The sequence below is a fragment of the Hylaeus volcanicus genome, chromosome 6, assembly GCF_026283585.1.
Source record: "Hylaeus volcanicus isolate JK05 chromosome 6, UHH_iyHylVolc1.0_haploid, whole genome shotgun sequence".
In the NCBI taxonomy this organism is placed as follows: domain Eukaryota; kingdom Metazoa; phylum Arthropoda; class Insecta; order Hymenoptera; family Colletidae; genus Hylaeus; species Hylaeus volcanicus.
In genome coordinates this window covers 21,455,066-21,474,105 of record NC_071981.1, presented here as the reverse complement: position 1 = coordinate 21,474,105, position 19,040 = coordinate 21,455,066, and the positions used below count along the sequence as shown (strand labels likewise).

At 47.1% G+C, this 19,040-nt stretch overlaps 1 protein-coding gene across 1 annotated transcript in view; it reads left to right on the top strand.

The window, feature by feature from the left end:
* LOC128878673 (interleukin-1 receptor accessory protein-like 1-B) overlaps nucleotides 1-19,040 on the top strand; it is a 52,622-nt gene that overhangs the window by 16,730 nt on the left and 16,852 nt on the right. The window contains exon 2 of the mRNA XM_054127059.1: nucleotides 12,601-12,782. Within this exon, the coding sequence (XP_053983034.1) occupies nucleotides 12,601-12,782 (182 nt within the window). The remainder of the gene's footprint in view (nucleotides 1-12,600; nucleotides 12,783-19,040) is intronic.

Genomic DNA, 19,040 nt, shown 5'->3' with positions numbered 1-19,040 from the left:
GTACTCGATCGGGAGAAGTTGTGTAATTTAACGGGAACGGCTGAATCGGACGCGAGTTACGCCAGTTCCCGTTGGCTTTACAATTTCTCTCGAAATTTATCGAACCGATCCACGAGCCGCAATTGGAATTTAAATTCGCGTCGATATTTATCACTCGCAAACATTGCGTTCCAGCATTGGACGAATCGCGAAGACACACGTGCGACGACGCTGTCGAAACGGGAACTCGATCGAATCGGATCTATTCGCACGTAAACGTTATCCGATAATTGTATACCCGGTGAGTCGTTTCGCTTGACCGTTACATTTTCGGCACGCGTAATTCGATACAGTCGTTCGACGAGGTGTAATCGAGCAAGCGTCGATTACTAGCGACGACAACTGGCCGTCGCGTCGCAGTTACCACTAACCGCGACGCCGCGCCACGCCGTAAACACTCCCCGACATTTCTACCGGCTATTTGCATAATTGTACGCGAGAGCTCGTTGCCTCTAACTACCGCCCACGCTCGCGATAACTGTATCTCGCGGTGACTATGCTTCGCGAGCAATCTCGTCGGTTGCCTTAGTTTGTCGTTGTCCGATCCTGGGACGCCTAACCCTCGAGACGACCCCAACGTGTCACTCCAAACTTCTTCCTCTCGTTATTACATGTGAGGCGTGTAATTTGGGATAGGTATCGTAAATCAACATTCCTGTTAATATTACTTTTATTCCGAACGACCGACTCTCGCTAAATCTGATGGGCGGACTGACTTCGTCGCCGGTTGTCGATGACGCGACACTCTGCTAAACATCGTAACACGTTGATCGCCACGTCACCGATATATGGGTGACAGTGTTTTTCACTCAAGAACTAGAAAGATTCATTCTGAAAGTTAGACGTCACAGGAGACGAATCTAAATGAAACATCATGAGTTTTGATGTGGTTACAAAACTAAATACCACGATAAATATTTCATTACCTAGACTCTGATAGTCTAAATAATATTTAACCTTAGCAGAAATTTTCAAGAATATTCGTTTGGCAGTCAACGTGTTAAACAAAAGAGCGACAACGCTCTCGTGTGCCGCCAAAGAACGCCGACCAGCTAATTCTTACGTATATTACTATTATAATAATCTATCTCAGTATTTCGTTCCTTGAAACGTCGTCGATTACATTTCACCAAACGGTGACGCAACATCGAATTCTCCTGGTGTATTTCAGCCGTTTCGTTTCTATTCGATCGGCTAACGCCGCTTTCCTGTTTGCAGCCCAATTTCAATTAAACGGGAATGTAATTTTCCGTTCGGCGACCACGACCAAAACATTCGACGCTTATTGTTCGGTCCGTTTGCCTCGGTTTTGCCGTGTTTCGCTTGGAAAATTACGCGATGGTTAAATTCCTCCGTCGACGTCGTACTACCCAGAACGATATTCTCCGTGTATGTACGAGCAACTTTGGTTTCCTTGCCCCCTCCCCCCTTCGTTTCGTCGCGCTCTCAACGGCGAGAGACGATGCGAATTCGTGTAAATAAAACAACGAAACGCGTGGAACGTTGACACGAAATAGAGCTCTGGACCGACAGTGTGCAGTTATCGTAGAGTTCGTGTATTATCTGATGTTTGCCGACGAGCTACGAACGTAGAGGACACAGCGAATAAAGAAGAGGATGGAGCGAAAACGCCAGTGGTATGTCGGTGAGACAATGCTCTCATGCAAAGATGAAACTTTTTTATTATTACCGTTTGCACTCGAGGCCTTTTTTTCTGGCATCTGCCAGCAACTCGAGATGTTTCTTAGCATTCTATTCCCAGAAATGCTAAGCTTAGGTTGACTTCGAAAATGAGATCTCTAATTTGAGATTTGAAAATCAGGTCACCTTTGCCTCAACGTCAATCATTTTATTGACACTTTGAGTTCTAATGAACTTAAACTTACACAAATATTATCACTTAATATAATATTAAGATGTGACCGAGAGTCTAACTTAACTTAATTTTTTTGTTGTAAAACTTTTGCCATCATATTCCCGACATTTTTCTGACTGAAATGAGACCAAACGCTAATTAATATTTTCTAGTAATATTTCCAGTTTGCGACAGAAAAGAGCCGCGCATCAAATAGTTCGAATAAAGCTGAAATTTCGTTGCAGTTAATTATCTATTTCCTTCTCTACATATTCGATCGTTTCCCAACCGCAATCGCGAAATTATCCCGAATTGTCACGAATTAATGCTTTAATAAATTGCGGCGCGCGTACCAGGAGGCTTGTAACGCGGCCAGTATTAACGCTCCGAAGCAACCCCTAGCGGAACAGCGATAAAATCTCGCGGTTGACCAGGGCTGCAAAACATTCGTATGCTTGGTAATCCGGGACACAAGCGGCCCGTTATTTATGCCGTGTACCGTATCTGTCCGTCGAAATTCTCGGAATTCTCGAGCAGCGTTAAATCGACGACACGGTCTCGTATGATTTTGATTTCGCGAGGGACACGCGGATGGTCTTGGAACAACTTGGATAATTCGAGCAATAGATCACCGAATAATCTAACTACCTTTTTTTCTTCTTCTTTTTCTTTACGTAACGAGGATTTTTGCAGTCACGCATTCTGCGAATAACGCGACGTACGAAGATAAGAAGCTCGGAATAGACGGAGCTGAACACGATCGCGCGAACGTGACGTGACGTGACGTGACGTGACAGAACGGACGCGACGAATGGCGAACGGGAGGAAAGCAATGGTTCGCGTGGAGCAATACTCGCATTCGTAAAGCGAGCTCGCGCTCGTTCGAAACCTTTGTAATCCGAGCTAACCGAAAGACGAACGAGATTACGTCGAGTGCGTCCCCCAACGCTTGGCTCACTCCCCTTGATTAATTCAAACGAACGAGTCGCTTTGTTGGCTCTCCGGGGTGCCCCTCGGAGCGCCAGCCCTTTATTAATCGTTACCGTTTATTAAACGGACGGGGCAGCGGTTACGTATTCTCCGCGCCTCGCACCCTCGCGATCGATATCGATCTCGTCCGACTCGTGGATTCGATCAAGATCTTCTCTTACGTTTTATTACGCGACCAGAGAAATCCGTTAACGCCAGACGTTTCATTTCTATTTATTTTTCACTCGCTAACAAGATTACCGAATCGTATAATCCCATCGTTTGGAATCCGCGAACAATCTATTACGATAACGTATTCGACTATAACCAAATGTTCCGACAATGCTTATGTTTTCGCAGTCGTTTTTCGCTCGAATACGACACGGTCCCATCGGGCTCGTGTCGCGTCGCGTCGCCTCGCCTCGCCTTTATCCGATACTATCGAGCAACGTGTCCTCTCCTGTTAGGCACCGAAATTAGCGAAGAAAAGGGCGGTCGATTGCTTCGATGACTTCATCGGACACAGAAACAACTTGTAACATTCGGCGAACAGCAGGTAACAAGCCGTAAAAAAGGCCAGCCAAGGGAGCACCGGGCAAAAGGAACGACAGAAACGAGAATGGCCCTCTCTGGTACAAATCTATGGAATCCGTCGAAAGAAACCCGCTACCTGAAAAACTCGGGCTCCTCCGCGGCCAGCGATGTTAACGTTACCGATGCGACACGCTGTTTCGTGCATTGCCAGAATCCGGAATAACGGAGAAACTGGTGATATTTTAATTCGCTTAAAAGAATTTTGGGTGTTTTCCTGGTTGTCTCTTATGCTTCGATTTCGCGACGGGCTCTCCTTTCCATCCGGGACAAGTTTAACGCGTGTGAAAGTTTAACTCGGAAACGCGAACGGTACGTTGAATTAGTCCAGGGAAGGACCAAGTGGATTACAGAAAAGTATACAAAGAGAGCAAAGTGAAAGGAGAGATTCAAGGTCCGGAAACGAGGGCGATGTGTCGGATGGAGAAGATTATTGTATTCATACGTATAAAGGACAAATGCGTGAAACAGTTCAAAACAAGAAAGTTCGTGCATTTTGTATGTTTATAACAAAGATGTTAGAAGTGTGTACAAATAGGGTGGGGAGCATTCATGTATATTGTAAGTTAGCAATGTGTGGAAGGAAAGGTGAAGAGCTTGGAAATTCGTGCATTTTATATGTTCGTAGGGAATGTACGGAATATTTATATGAATACAAGGGAAATTCGTTTGTATTATAAGTTTATAACAAATGCATGAAACAGTTCAAAACGAGAAAGTTCGTGCATTTTATATGTTTATAACAAAGATATTAAAAGTTTGTACGTGTAAAGGAAATGACGAAGCTGAAGAACGGGAAGAAGGAGGACAATATCGTAGCGGTAGATCAAGTCCAGAGATGGATTTTTTATAAATGGACTTTGATCCTGGGCCTTCTTGAACAGGATAGAGGAGATAGTGACTTGGCCTCTATAAACGAAGACAGACGTTAAATTAGTCGGAAATTCGCGAGGATCTGAATCGAATGGTTATTCGTTAGTCGTTATTCGTTAGTCGCGAAACGTCGAAGAAAGGCGTGTCGAGCAAGGGTTGGTAAGAGTCGAAGGCAAGGGGAAAGAAAGAAAAGGAAGCAAAAGGTAGGAAAGAGACGGTAGGCGGATCCTGTCTCGACCTGCTGAAATTCCAGCATGTACCGGGTGCTCGAGAATAGAGCTTCCGAGACTGGCTCGCGCGAAACACTATGCAAATTAGAGGGTGTCCCATCCGCGTTAATTAATCCTGGCCTCGCGAGCTACCCACGCCGCCGCCGCCACCGGCTGCGCGCGACCCGTTTTTCTTTTCCTCGTCCTTTCTATGCTAACCGAATCTCTCGGAGATGACGAATGAAATGGCTTCTGTAAACGCTGCGCGACCAACTTTTATCCGCGCGGTAAATTAACTTGCCAGCCGAGCCGGCTCTGCGCGAATTACGTTTTAATTTCGTACCACCTTCGAATTAACCGAAAAAGAGAGAGAGAGGAAAAGTAAGTTCGTTGCAACTTCCAAACGAATAGAAGTTGCGTAACGAGCTAATAATTGAAACTTAATAGGCCTCTGGCAGACGGACAGACCTCGATAGAAGTTTAATAAAGTTTCTCGGCACGGCCGATACAATTAGTTTTCGACGACTCGTTTACAGTCGCTTATTGTACCTGCAACTCTCGTTATCGTAATTTCTTTCGCTTGTCACCTTTCTTGTCGAGATTCGGTTTGCCTCGGCAAGCATTCCGATTCGAATCGAAAGCCAGAGCAGAACGAGAACGGAACCGAAAACTGACACGTTTCAGCTCTCCGCGAGTTGTCGCGCGACGCCAGCTAATTTTCGACTTGGAAATAGCTCGGCCCGAGCGGGAAACGGGAAACAGCTGTCCTCGAGAACCCGAAGTCTTTTGATTCCGCTGGTCGTACCTGGACGAGCTCGAAAACTCCACGCGAAAGATGCAAATGCAATTAAATTAACTGAATGGCCGAGTTGACCTCGTTCGAAGCGCGCCCGCAATTCCCCTTCGCGACTTGGCCCGTGTTTATCGTTTCGTCTGCGGAAATCCCCTTTGCCGTAAATAAGTACCAGCGAAGGGATTAACGTGTCCTACCTTCCAAAGGGAGCTATAGCCGAAACTTGGAGTTGAAATTTCTTCATTCGACGATTAGTCTGTTTGAATATCTACAGCTTTTTTAGCGAAAATTATATGGCATGCATTGTTGAAAAATAATCGCGTTGTAATTATAAACTTATCGCGAACGATACAGAGAACTTTTTCCAAAATCAGAAATCACGTACGTTACAAATTGACTTTATTTTTTTGATTCTTATTCTTACTCTTGTTCTTATTCTTATTCTGCCATTGCTCGGCATTTTGCTTGATTATTATACACACTTTCTCCCTCTCTCTCATCCGCACTCGTCTCGTCAACTTCACATTTCTACAATACGCGGCTAATTTAAATAGTCTACAATCGGTGTCCTGGTACGCTAAACGTGACCAAACGTGACCAAACGTGACCAAACGTGACCATTGCAAACCAAAAACTTTGAACCTCCATAAATCAGTAACCGATTGATATTTGTTTAAATTTCAAACGGTATTTAATACTCGTATGCATACAACACACGTACGATATTGGAAAAAGTCTGTTCGAATCTTTCGAAATTGCATTTTGTCCGCAATTTTGGTCCCTCGGACCAGTTTGCGACGCGGTCGTGGACGGTCCGTTGTCGCGTCTCCGCTTCGAAGTACGTATGTACATAGCTATGTATTCCGTCCTGTTCTAGTGACGTAAAAGGCCGCGGTTCCATGCCGGCTTCAAGCAATTTCATCACGTGTGCCGGGTGTCGGAACGAGCGGTGCCGTCTGCATACAAACCACTTCGCTCCGGTCTGAGCCGAGCCGAGCAGAGTCGCTTCGTGTCGGCTCGCCCTCCCTTCCACCCACACCTAATACCCATTATTACCTGTCCTTTGAAAACAAACTGCCCGACCTCTTTCTTCATCCCGTAACCCTTCTTTCTCATTTGCTGATAATAATCCACGCTCGTGACACCAGCGCTCCTTTCTCGAACTCGATCTCCCCGTTCCCATCTCTTCCATCTTTTATTTCCCGTCTCGTCGCCTCTTTTGTAAGCAACGGAGTCCGGTTTCGTGCCGCGGGATAACTTTTCACCTAACTACGATTCAACGTGATCTCGAAGGTTCGTAGGAAAATTGTTTAACGAGATAATCGATGAACGGTCAGGAAAGTTACGAGCGCGGCAATGTTGGCCACGCGAATCGATTTTTCAACGGGCATTATTCCATGAATCGGTCTGCGTTTCGAACGAACGACTAAGCTAGCAGCTACGCGTCCCCCGGAAGAAATCGATCGCATTATCGTCGACTCGCTCATCAGCTGACGCAACGTGAATTTATCGCGCGGCCTTCTTACGCATTCGATTCCACGAAAACGATTGGACTCGTGTCGCGGTTGATTAGCTCTTCGTCGAGCTCGGTCCTTCGGTTTCGTTGGTTGAGGACGTTCTAGGAAGAACCGCGAGCGAGTATTTCAAAGTGTTGGGGTTTTAATTAAGTGGAGAATACCTAATACCTAACTATACCTAACTTACGCGGCAGATTTGTCGGCAATAATACCTGAAAGGCTCTTGGGCCACTCCTTTGGAAAAAAAAAAGGGGAGCTACGAGTACGCTCGATGGTGAAAGTTCCAATGAAGCGAGGCGGGGCGAGGCCATCGTCGGGTCAGCTATGAGAAAAAAAATACGCCACCGACAAAGGGAAGTTTGCATGAAAAGCGGTGGGCCGGCGTTGTTACGGGCGAAAAGCAGCGCCGCCAACCGGTCGGAAAACTTTTTTTCCCTTGGTGCAGTTGCAGGATTATTTAGCCCTCGGTCCCGAAGGTTGACGCGGATTTACTCGCCCCCCTCCGGGGATAAAAGTTCGCTCGTTAAAAAAGCGCGCCGCGTATTTTACGAGAACCGTTCTTATTGGGCGCGTGGCAAACGAACCGGGAAATTGTCACCGGTATACGAGTCCTTCGATACTCCGCGAAGTAGAAAAAAAACTGTTTTCATAGATAGTCTCTATCGATGCTTCACTGCAAACGTTACATTTCCCCGTAAGCGGGCCCCTCTTGTTTCATAAATAAAATGATATTCATGCGAGACTCGCGCTCCGCGACTTACGCGGTATCGCGACTCCGCGATAAATTCCTATTTAGGTTCAATTTTTATAGGGATGTTCGCGAATATTTTATTTTGCATAAAGATCCGCAGTCCAGACATGAGTGTTCGTAGATGTTTTTCTTCGATGTAGAGTTTTTGCTTTCACAGAAATTTATTATAAAAATTGACTGGATTTGATTTGATAGAAAAACGCCTCGAGCGCATTAAATAATTTCATTCCTTAACCTAAACAATTATTCTCGAGCGTACATCAAACTCGGCTTATTCTCTCTCTCTCTCTCTCTCTCTCTCTGCACGTGGTTTCGTATCCTTACCTGTCGTCCCGGAACCTACGCTATCACGCGTGTTGTGATCAGTTCGGCGGGACCGTTCAAATCTTACATTCATGAAACGTGTCACGAACGTGTTTTACGAGGAGAGGTGAATTACAGCGAGTATTAAGGAAAGCATCGGTATTCCCGGTCGGTGTCCGGAGATCCTTTTCAAGCCCCGGGTAATTGGATCGGCGCAATCTCGTCAGGCCTCGAGGATGATCCTTTCCTCTTTTCGCCGGCGAATTGGCCGAAGACAAGACCAAATTGCTAACTAACCCGAGTAAAGGGGTTGACGATCAACGAATACCTACGTTACCTGCTATTATCGAGAAAAGAACGCTGCCCGGGATCCCGAGGGCCGATCGCTATAAATCGCTTTAAAAGCGAGGCTGTCACTCGATACGATAATTGACTGGAAAAAATGGAATTTTTTTCGCGAGGTATATGTTCCCGTTGGTTGGAATCCGAGACCTCGGTATATCGATTCGAGCCGGATACTGACCGCTCGTGAAACGGAAAAGTCCTTTGAGCGCGACAGGCTTCCGGATCGGCCTTTGATCTCCATGCGAACCAACAAGAAAGTGGATTTACGTGGCATGGCGAGGCGAGGCGCGGCGTGGTCGCGGGAAATCGAGTCGCGCGAAACATTTCCTTTCTCTCCCAAGAGAGATAGGTACGCCTGATTCGCGAACGCGACAGCGGGCTCGACTTGACAAGCTGGTCTAGAAAGCGGTGAGACGTGCCCGTGTACGGAGACTATTCCGCTGGATCACGGATCCCTTTGATCCGCGCGGATTCGCGTCTGGAGGGAAGAAAGTCGACCTTTGCGTCGGCCGAGAGACGCTTCCTTTCGGAAACTCTCTTATCCGCTGCATTACGGATTACTTTATTCCGAATTGGTTAGAGGACGTGCACGCGCCCAAGCTTCGAAGGAAAGGACGGCTTTAGACGTTCCTGGAGGTTCCTGGACGTGATCTTGTACTCTTCGATCAGGTCTCGATCGACGGTTGACTTCTACTTTCTCCCGCGTGAAGCCTTATAATAAGAATCGTTGTTGATCGAGACGACATGGAGACGATTAGTAATAATGTTTGGAATATATCAAAACCGCGAAACGAGAGATATCCGCGATCGTGTCCTCGTTGCGAAAACCGCGATAAATTGACGGCGTGATCAAACGCTTGGCACTGGCCACGCGATAAGAGAAAAGTTCCGAGAGACGGGAATCGAATTTCCAGGGAACGCGCTCCTATGGATAAGAAGGTGTGGCGCGGCCCGCGTATACGTACTCCTATACCTCGCACTCGAAACGCACGTTTACCGGGAAATAATGTTCCACGAACTCCCGCTTTATGTTTACAGTTCGGCGAAACGTTTCGAGCCGTTGGAGCGAATCCATCGATCGCATCTGCCACCCACGATGCATTATATTTATATGAGGTTATCTAGACCAAGTCCGTCGAGGGTAACGCGAACTCGCCGGGTACACCGATCGACTCGCACCGAGAAACGTGTCTCGGTACATACGCGCTTCGTCGCGACACTTTGGGTTTCCATGGAAAGCCAAAGTCGTTACACTATCTCTCAGTTAGTTATCGATCTCACGGGTAATAGAAAAGTCACGGAATCGAACGCGGATGGTAATTTAGTTCGGCCGGTGAAAAAACGCCGGTTGTTAAAATCCTCGACCACGATATCGAACGATTTGAACTGGAAAAAATGAACATTCGAGCTCGATGAAAAATCTGCTTTCGTTGGGAGCTCTATCGCGGTTAGGTATCGTAAATCAACGTAAATTCCTGTTAATATTACTTTTATTCCGAACGACCGACTCTCGCGCTAAATCTGCCGGGCGACTGACGCGACACTCTACTAAACATTTTAAACAAAAGAGCGACAACGCTCGTGTGCCGCCAAATGAACGCCGACTAGCTAGTTCTTACACTACTTACCTACGTTGCAATTTCAAACGACGATCGTCGCGACGCGGTATTCTCACGCCATCTAATATCGCCGTTGTTTAGACGACAAGATATCGATTCGTTGTAAGACCCGGCCGTACCCGATTATGCGTCTTATCGCAGACTTTCGCGACCCTGGATGATTAGTTTTCCGTAAGTAAACCATTACGCGACCGCGTTCGAAGTAACCACTTTTAAAGGTAACGAAAAGTCGGTCCGATATTTACGAGCTGCCAAAACGTGACACCGGATAGATCGGCCGCACTTTTATTTGCCCCGGGGAGCAGCCGTACAAAGTTGCTCGTCGTTAATTAAACGTCGGATACGCGATCGAGAATTTCTCGTGCCGTTTCGTCGAGCGTGGAATCGATCGTTTAGTAAATAACGACGTCGTTCGCCAATGTTGGGTTGTAAGTAAATATTTCCATCCACCGAATTGAATACATGTCGATGTCGGATGACAGTTCCGAGAGATTTCGAGTCGAACCAACGCGAATAACGTAACACGATACGGAGAAGACGTCTCTCCTCGAGTTTTCGGTGGTTTCGTCAACGGACCGTCGTCGGCGTTGTTGAAATTGACGTTCGTTTTAGCGGGAAAAAGGTTTCTAGGACGACTCGGTTTCTTGGAAGCAATCGTGGCACGAGATGCAGTTGCAACACGCGAGGCTGACCTTCGGAATCGCCGCTCTCTTGAAATTACGTCGAGACCGGAGAAGCCAGGCGTCCCTGGCTCGCCGAATTTTCGATCCGTGTCCTCGTTCGATTTCCTTCGTTTACGTTTATTTCGTTCGATTTCCTTTATCGAGGACTCGGAAACAGATTAACGAAATCTTTGTTTCTTTCATCTTCGGTTATTCCATATCCGTTTTTCCTTCGTATTTTTTTTTTCTCGAACAAAAGTAATTCTCGACGTTGTCTTTACGCGCGGAACGACGAGAACAACGCGAACGATTTCGAAAACAGCGACAAAACAGAGAATCGATCGCCACGACCGCAGTCCGCGGCGATGAAGTTTCCAAGAACAACGGACGCGACGCGAGCCAACACATCGCATCGGCGACGGCGGGACATGCAGTCGTAGTCGATGGCGTGGAAATGTTGGGCGCGAGCATAGAACCGTATCGGTGTAGCGGCGGTCGCAGTAGCAACACCAACAACACCAGCGGCTCGCTTTTCCCCTCTAATCATTTCTGCGAACAGAAAAGTGGAAGATTACTCGGCTCGAAATCGATCCGAGTCCCTGCGTAATCGGCGTATCCTGTCCGCTGCTTTTCACCCCACAATTTCCCGGGAGAGCCACGTTCCGTGAACCGCGATCAAAAATATCGGCGAGAGGGTAATTATCTCGACCGCGAAGAAACGTTTCGCGGAGCCGAAAATTTTCTTCGTTCGCCGCTCGCGGTTCGAGGCAGTTTCAATTAGGCCGAACGCATACGGGCGCGATCGATTTGAAATTAGTGTTGCAAGATGTTTGCAAACCACTCTGAAACTAGTTGCATGCGACCGTGGATCTAAGTAAAACAAAGATAGCGGAGTAGGTATTGTAAAACAAAGAGCGCAAACGGTTTGCAACACTAATTTCAAATCGGTCGCGCCCGTGTGCGTGTTCGGCCTTTGTTTTACCTAGATCCACGATCGCATGCAACTAGTTTCAGACAGTGATGGGCAAAATCGTAATCGCAAATACGAATACGATTGTAATCGAATGTTTTCGAGTTGTGATTACGAATACGACCGTATCTTTAAAGGTTCACAGCCATAGAAATTCTTTACCTCAAAACCGACTTCAGATTCGTGTTCCTCGCCCCAAAAAACTTTGAAAACCATACATTCGTCGAAATCAAAAATGAAAAATTTTCAATTAAAATTCGTGCCCATAGAGAAGAGCCTAGATAGGGTAACTTTTCTAAAAAATTTTATTTTGACAAAAGCATGGTTTTCTAAATTTTTTAATGCGAGGAACACGAATCTGAAAACATTCGATTACAATCGTATTCGTATTTGCGATTACGATTTTGCCCGTCGCTGGTTTCAGAGTGGTTTGAAACTGATCAGCTGCGTCCGTGTGCGATCGGCCTAAATCGACCGTTTCGAATGCGCCTCGATGCCGACGTTTCCTTTATTCGAAAACTTTACAATTAGAATATCATTAAAAATCATTGGAACCGAATCGTCCATTTGCCACGCGTCGGACGAACGAAAGAAAGAGTCTCGAACGAGATAGCAAAAGCTCCCCGTGTCACGGACGCAACGAGGATACGACGAATATCGCTTCGAAATGTGACGTTTCGTCAGATGCCGACGAACAAAAGCGTATTTCAGGACAATGCCTACCGTTCGTCCCGTAATTTCTTCCGCGTAATATACGTGTACGAAGATATCCGCCGCGACGCGTCGGCTCGAGGTGCTGTTGAACGCAAATAAAGGTTTCTCGGAAGTCAGGTGAACGAGTCGAGAGCCAAACGGGCTCCTCGTCGTCTTCGAGCAGGGAGCGGCTCGAGAAAGAAGGCTCCTCCCGAGGAAAGAGAAGAAACAAAGGAAAACGTGTTCCTTTTTCGTAACGTTTCGATCCGAAGAAACTACATCGAAGAAAAACTTAATTAAAACCTAAAGGACATTGTTCGTTCAAACCGGTAGATTTGTTTGTCGGTCGAACCTAAGAAACTCCGAGTCCGGATCGCTCTAAGAGACGCTTCGTTGCTTGCATTGTTTCAGGTACAAGGACAACAGGGCTTATCCTTGGCCAGGTGGCGAGAGCCGTTTCATCCTGTACCCGGAGAGCGCGAACCAGACGATTTACGCGCAAATGGTGGGAGCCTCGGATGCGGGACGATATTCCTGTCGTGCTAGAAACGATACGACCATCCTCGAAGGAGACATCACTCTCGCCGTTCTTGGTGAGTCGAGTTTTTACTATTCAACAATAAATTAGCATACACGGATAATATAAATCGATCTTTATTCCACGGAGCTCTGATGTCGAGTGGAAATGACGGTTCGGGATAGTTGAATGGTCATTCCAAACGAGCGTTTATCCTCGTCGTTTATCCGGCGTAAGGCTACGGTTACTATGGATGCGAATTCGGACGAAAATATGTTCGGACGAGTTCTGACGAATTCAATATTTTTCAATGAGAGTGTTTACACTAGCGACGATAAACACGTCAGAACATTCACGACGGCGTCAGAACTAGTTGAGGATTCAAACAAGTTTGATTTTTTCGTCCGAACACATTTTCGTCCGAATTCGCATCCATAGTAACCGTAGCCTAACCCGTAACAGGTGTGCGCCGAAAGTTCGGTGTGCAACGATACACGCGTACGCGAAGGCACGCAAGGCGTATTCCCGTCGATCGATACTCGATAGGTAGCTACTTGGAAAATAAGCTTGGTTCTCGCTTATTTACACCCGTCTTTTCGTTCCCGTCTCGCGAGCCACGGCGTTTCCAGGGATGATTTACGTCGAACGCAAGCCCCGGTAGAGAGCGATCGGTTCGTGGGAGTGTTGAGTCGATCGATGCGTCACGGTCTCCGCGTGGGTGGCGGTTCTAGGAGGCGCGGGTCGATTCTTTTCCTCGGAAATTAAACCGTCGCGTCGCGAGTATGGGGGCGGGCTAGAAAGACGAAGACGAGGAGAAGCGTCGCGGAGGCGACGGTACCGTACAATAGTTATCGGTCGGATGCGCGCAACGCGCATCGAGATAACTCGACGCAAGAGAGTAAACGTTAGCTTCGCAGAATCCCGATTAGACGCTTTCCTCGAACAAATTTCTGTCGTTTCACGGTATCTCGCGTGTTCTTCTCGGCGACGACTAATTGCGCTCTCACGCTCGTCCTAGTTGCCAGCTACCACTCCTTTCGCAGTTGGATCTCGGTGTACGAACCACCGATTATGTGGCTAGCTGGCAGCATTTTCTTTCGGAAAACTTCTCATATAATATATTGTAACGGAATCAGGAGGGAACGTGAAGGAAAGTAAAACTAAGGCCGAATGCACACTGGCGCAACCGATTTGAAATTAGTGTTGCAAACCGTTTGCGCTCTTTGTTTTACAATACCTACTCCACTATCTTTGTTTTACCTAGATCCACGGTCGCATGCAACTAGTTTCAGAGTGGTTTGAAACTGATCGGTTGCGCCCGTGTGCGATCGGCCTAAATTGCGTAAATTAAATGCACGTGTACTTTATTCGGCGTCCGATACTCGAACGGCATCGTCGACGGTTCGCGATCGTCAAACGTTAAGCCGGCGACTGACTTGCAACAGAACATTGTAATGTAACGCGAGCATTCGCTTAGTTTGGACGGACTTGCACTCGACCGTGCTCCACTGGTCTGTCGGTTTTTTGACGAACTTCTTTGATCGTCTACTTTTCACTGAATCGAGTAGGAAGCATTGAGAGAGAATTCAGCCGAGAGTTCGAAGCGAGCATTCGTGATTCCAAAAAGGACCTTATAATGTAACGTTGGTATCGAACCGTAACATTCGTGCCGAGCAGTTACATTACAGCGTTCTGTTGCAAGTCAGTCGCCGGCTTCACATTCGCCTCGAGATAGGGCCTAAACGTTGTATAATCTACGTGCGTAGCAGGATCCTTACAATATTATATAATATTATACATTCACCCTCCTCGGCTTTCCACTTCTCGTTACACAGGCGTATCCGTCTCGCTGTCTCGGCCGCGACAGCCTCGTTTCCTCGCAATTTCCATCGGCTTCCGGGATAGACTTAATCCGCCAGCGTCGAACGGATATTATTCTTGTCAGCGGAATGAGTTTTTTTCGAGAACGGTCGTGCGTTCTCTTCCGGAAAACCAAGCGTTCAACAGCGAATGATGAACGAACCGAACGAGCTTGTTTCCAAGTTAAACGAATTTCCGCGTGCTTTCGAAACGAACGAAACAGAAGTCTTCGCAAACAGAATATTTAAGTACGAAATGACAGAGGTTGACGAATCGATGGTCGACCGCCATCGAGCCAAATTTAAACGTGGAATTGTAAACGAGACGAGCCACGTCGACGATTCATTATTCTGGAGTCGTTTATTTGCTGCCCGTCCAACGTTGCGATGACGGTGGAACGCCGTTCTAAATTACGTCGCCCGACTCGCGACCATTTCGCCGTAGCCACGGTTTACGTTTCGGGAATAAAGGAAGAACGCGAGCAAGAGCGAAAAACGGCGAGGAGCACGGAAAGAAGAATGTTGTACCGGGTCTAGCGAAACGAAATTAATTTCCGAGCCACTAACCCGTTGAAACTCGACCTTTATAAATATGCATACACGTTTAGCGACGGCTAGGGATGCGGGAGGAGAGAATTATGAGCCAATATCTCAGGGGTAAGTGCACAGAGTGGTTGTACGCCATATACATTAAGTAAATGTGTACGATCTCGCAGCGAGAGGAGGCTGCACCGATGATGCTGCCGGTAATGCAATTAGCTATTGCACCGCGCGCTATCTCTCCTGACTATTTCTGCTCGTCGAACACCTCTCCTCTTCCCTATCCGTTCCTCCGTTCAATCACCCATCCATGTATTTGTTTATCTAGCGCCGTCTCGTTTTTCCTGAGAGACTAACCGATCGACAAAACTGCCTGTTTACTTCCGATAGTATCCCTCTTCCTTACTACACAAATTAAAAGAAAACGTTCCTTGCCAAAGTTTTATGGCTCGGAGGAGAGACGTAACACGAGTCAAGCATTTTTTTTTTTTTTTTGTGGTCCAAACCGTGAAAGAGATTGGCGCTTAAAGGCGTGTAAATAATCCACGAACAGTCTATTTTCGACAAAAAAGATAAATAGCGGAGAAGGCGAGCAACCTTTCGGAGAGGCGAATCGTCTGAGCGGTTCGGTTGGGCGAAACGTTCGAATCGGAGTCGTTCGAAGGCAGGCATATAGCATAAGGCGAAGGAAAGCCTATGGTTTCATGGGCTGTTCCGGTTGTGCCCGGCTACAGCGGCAGAGTATAACGGGCCAATAGCCTTGCGAGGATGTTAATCGATTAAGCAGAGCGGCTCGATGTAACAAGGAGAAGCGAGCTGTCCTTCGTCGAGCATCGCAGGCATCCAGTATCCAGAATTAAGCCTGTCGAATCATCGATACCTTGGCTCGCGATAACCGAACGCGCGAGGACATCGAGCTATCCTGCGCTAAAATTTCAAAATCGTAGTTTAACCCATTCGAAGAGTGGAAAATTCGTTCTTATCGCTAACATTTTTGTTTTAATCGTATTTTAATGAAAATGTCTCGAAATATGAAAAATAAAAACAATATCGCGTAAGTAAAGGATTTTAAAGAATTTTTATTTCACTATGGATTAATAATAATAAAAGAAACGGAGCGTAATTATTTTGCGCGACACGATAAGACTTGAAACGGTCAATGCGTAATGCCACATGGCAATTATCACGTTGATAAAATATATCTTTCGCGCTCTGGTGATAGCGGCCAGACAAAATGCGCGCATATATGCGCTTACGATGCAAATGGGTTAAAGACACATTTCGAGGTAGAGCGAACGTCGACGGAAGCCGCGGTGAGAGACGGTACGGTTTCGACCGCGGATTATTCGCTGCGCAAAGGGAAACGTTAGCTTCCCTTGGTTCCGACGTGTACGCTCAAGGCGGTCGAGCTAACGGTCGAGGAGGAAATAAAATTTCATCGAAATCCGTGAATCACGTAGCAAGGATAGGATGGCGGAACCATTAGCGACTCGACGGATTCGTTTGGAAAGAGATGATCTTCTCGGAGATTAATGGAAATTTTCAGACCTCGAACGAATCCGTTGGCCGTGATATCGTCGACTTTGCCGCGGAACAAGGGAGAGAAAATGAGGTTGGTTCTCGGTTCCGGTTTCCCAGTTCCTATCTTCATAGCCGAGCTACTGTCTCCTCCATCAGCGTCGTCGAAAGCGACTGCCCCGAGATATCGAGTCGTGTACTCATCGATTTCTCTCCGTCGCTGGACCGAACGAAAGAGAACGGAAAGAGGGGACCATGGAAAGAGCTGGCGCGGGAGAGAGGTGTACGCTGTACAGGTACTTGAATAAAGCTGCCCACGCGCGCTTCCGAGAAACCCTCTTAAAACCGCGAATGGAACGGTGCGCGCCCTTTCCTCGCAGTGGTAACCGGAATTCTTGGAAGTCTTTCTCGAAACTCTTCGTACTCGTTGCCTGGCTGGGTATCGCGAGTTAGCGGACCTTTCGCTCGTAACTACACCGCCGACGCGACGGGTACAGCTTTCGTGGTTTCGAGCTGGAAATAGTAGCCCCGGGGTCGTTTAATTTATCGCTCGATCGGTCGATCGCTGCTTTGAATTTTCCTCGGCGGACCTCCGTCGAACCTTACGAGGATCGGCGAGAAAGTATAATTTTATGGGAGAGAATGACGACGAGGTTAAATTAGAGATAAGTTTATTAAAAAGAAATGGAAAAACACAACTCGCAGAACGTCCTTACTCTCGCGCGTCTCGTTACCTTCTGGCTTCTCCACGACGCTTCGCAACTTACGCGCTTTTATTTCTCCGCGTCGGCTTTCGATTGTTTCAAAAAGTTTCCCACGCAGTAGCTCGCATACATCGCTCGCTCATATACCCGTTAACGTTCTCGAGACGTAAGAGTTTCGTTTGCTTTCGGTACGGTTATTATCGAGCATGATTCTTCGATCGATTCTTTTATCGTTGCGTTGTTTATCGAGTAGGACCTCTAGAGTCTAGACACAAGATAGAGCAACCTGTCCTGACCTGACCAACCGCAAAATTTCGATAGGTATGCGCGACGAGTGGAGGAGGTGCACGCGAGTCGCGACACGCGTATCGTACGCGCGTCGACTGTAGCTCAGCTCTGTTAACGGACGGCGAGTTGGTATTCGATCGTATCGAAAGTCGTCTCGCATCGAAGCAATGGCATAAACGAAACTCAAGCTCCGGATGTAATCCGAATCTCCGCGGATCCCGCGCGTTCGGTGAAATTATTGGACTCGAGTAAAGGAAATTTTCGACAAAAGATTTCCTTTTTGCGTTTGCGAGAGAAAAAAATACCGACGACAACGACAGAGTCGGGACGGTGAAGTTGGTACAATGGAGTTGGCAGTAGTTCATTCGGAGAGACCATTCGATCGACCTAGACGTACCTTGCGTACCTTCCGGATTAGAAACGCACGGTATCTAAAAGATCTGTGAATGACGTACACGTACGTTAACGTCAGTTCCACGAGTTGGCATAGTTGCGAACCTGGGCACACGTAAAAGACGTATGTATGCACCGCGGACACGTGTCACGTTCCTGTACACAAACGCCGCTGTGTGCGCACCTGAGTTTGCGATCCCGTCGAACGATATATCGTGGATATTAACCGTACACGTGGTCGTGGACGCGACATGCGACGAGAATCGTTTTCGGGAGGACGAGTCGTGTCCGAGCGAGAAACGAAGACGGAAACACTCGGTGGGTACGACGCGTAGAACTTCCTTCTTTTTTTTTTAGGAATCTCGAACAGAATCTTCGTTGACTCTTTTCGAAAGAACGAATATCGTTTCGCTAACGGAATTAAAATGTAGTTTTGTGTGCTCCAACCTGATCGTTCATAAGAACAACGTTAGCGCAGTATTTTCCGATATGTAAGTTAAGAGGAGTTAAAGTTTCGACAAGTTAGGTAGCTAGGAGTTTATATTAAGTTCTCGAAGCAAGTCCGTGCGTTTAGGATCTTGGTGGAATTTCTGGAATATTCGATGCTCGTCTGGTCTCTGTTCGGGTGCGGCGCGGTGCTGCGATTCTGCTTCGTAAGAATAATTGTTTAATCAACCGGTCGGACGTGTCGATAATCGAAATCGAAATCGAAGCTTTTCGTCTTTAGAGAAAGGAACGACGGCGATGATAATGAACAACGAATAACGAGGGTTCCTGGCGATTTGGAATATCGAGTATCTCGGTATTCCGTCGAATACACGATCAATTCTTCGGTGGAAAAAGACAAAGCGATCGAGTTCTCGCTGCAGGCACTCCAATTAATCCTGTTACGTTGCTCGCGAATCGATCACCTAGCGGACACGGTGCATCGGACTTGGTTGATCGTGCGAGAGACGATTGAACCTAACGAGTGTGCTTCGGGGAAAATTAACACGAGGCAAATTGCAACACGGTTGGAGAGAAACGGCCGTA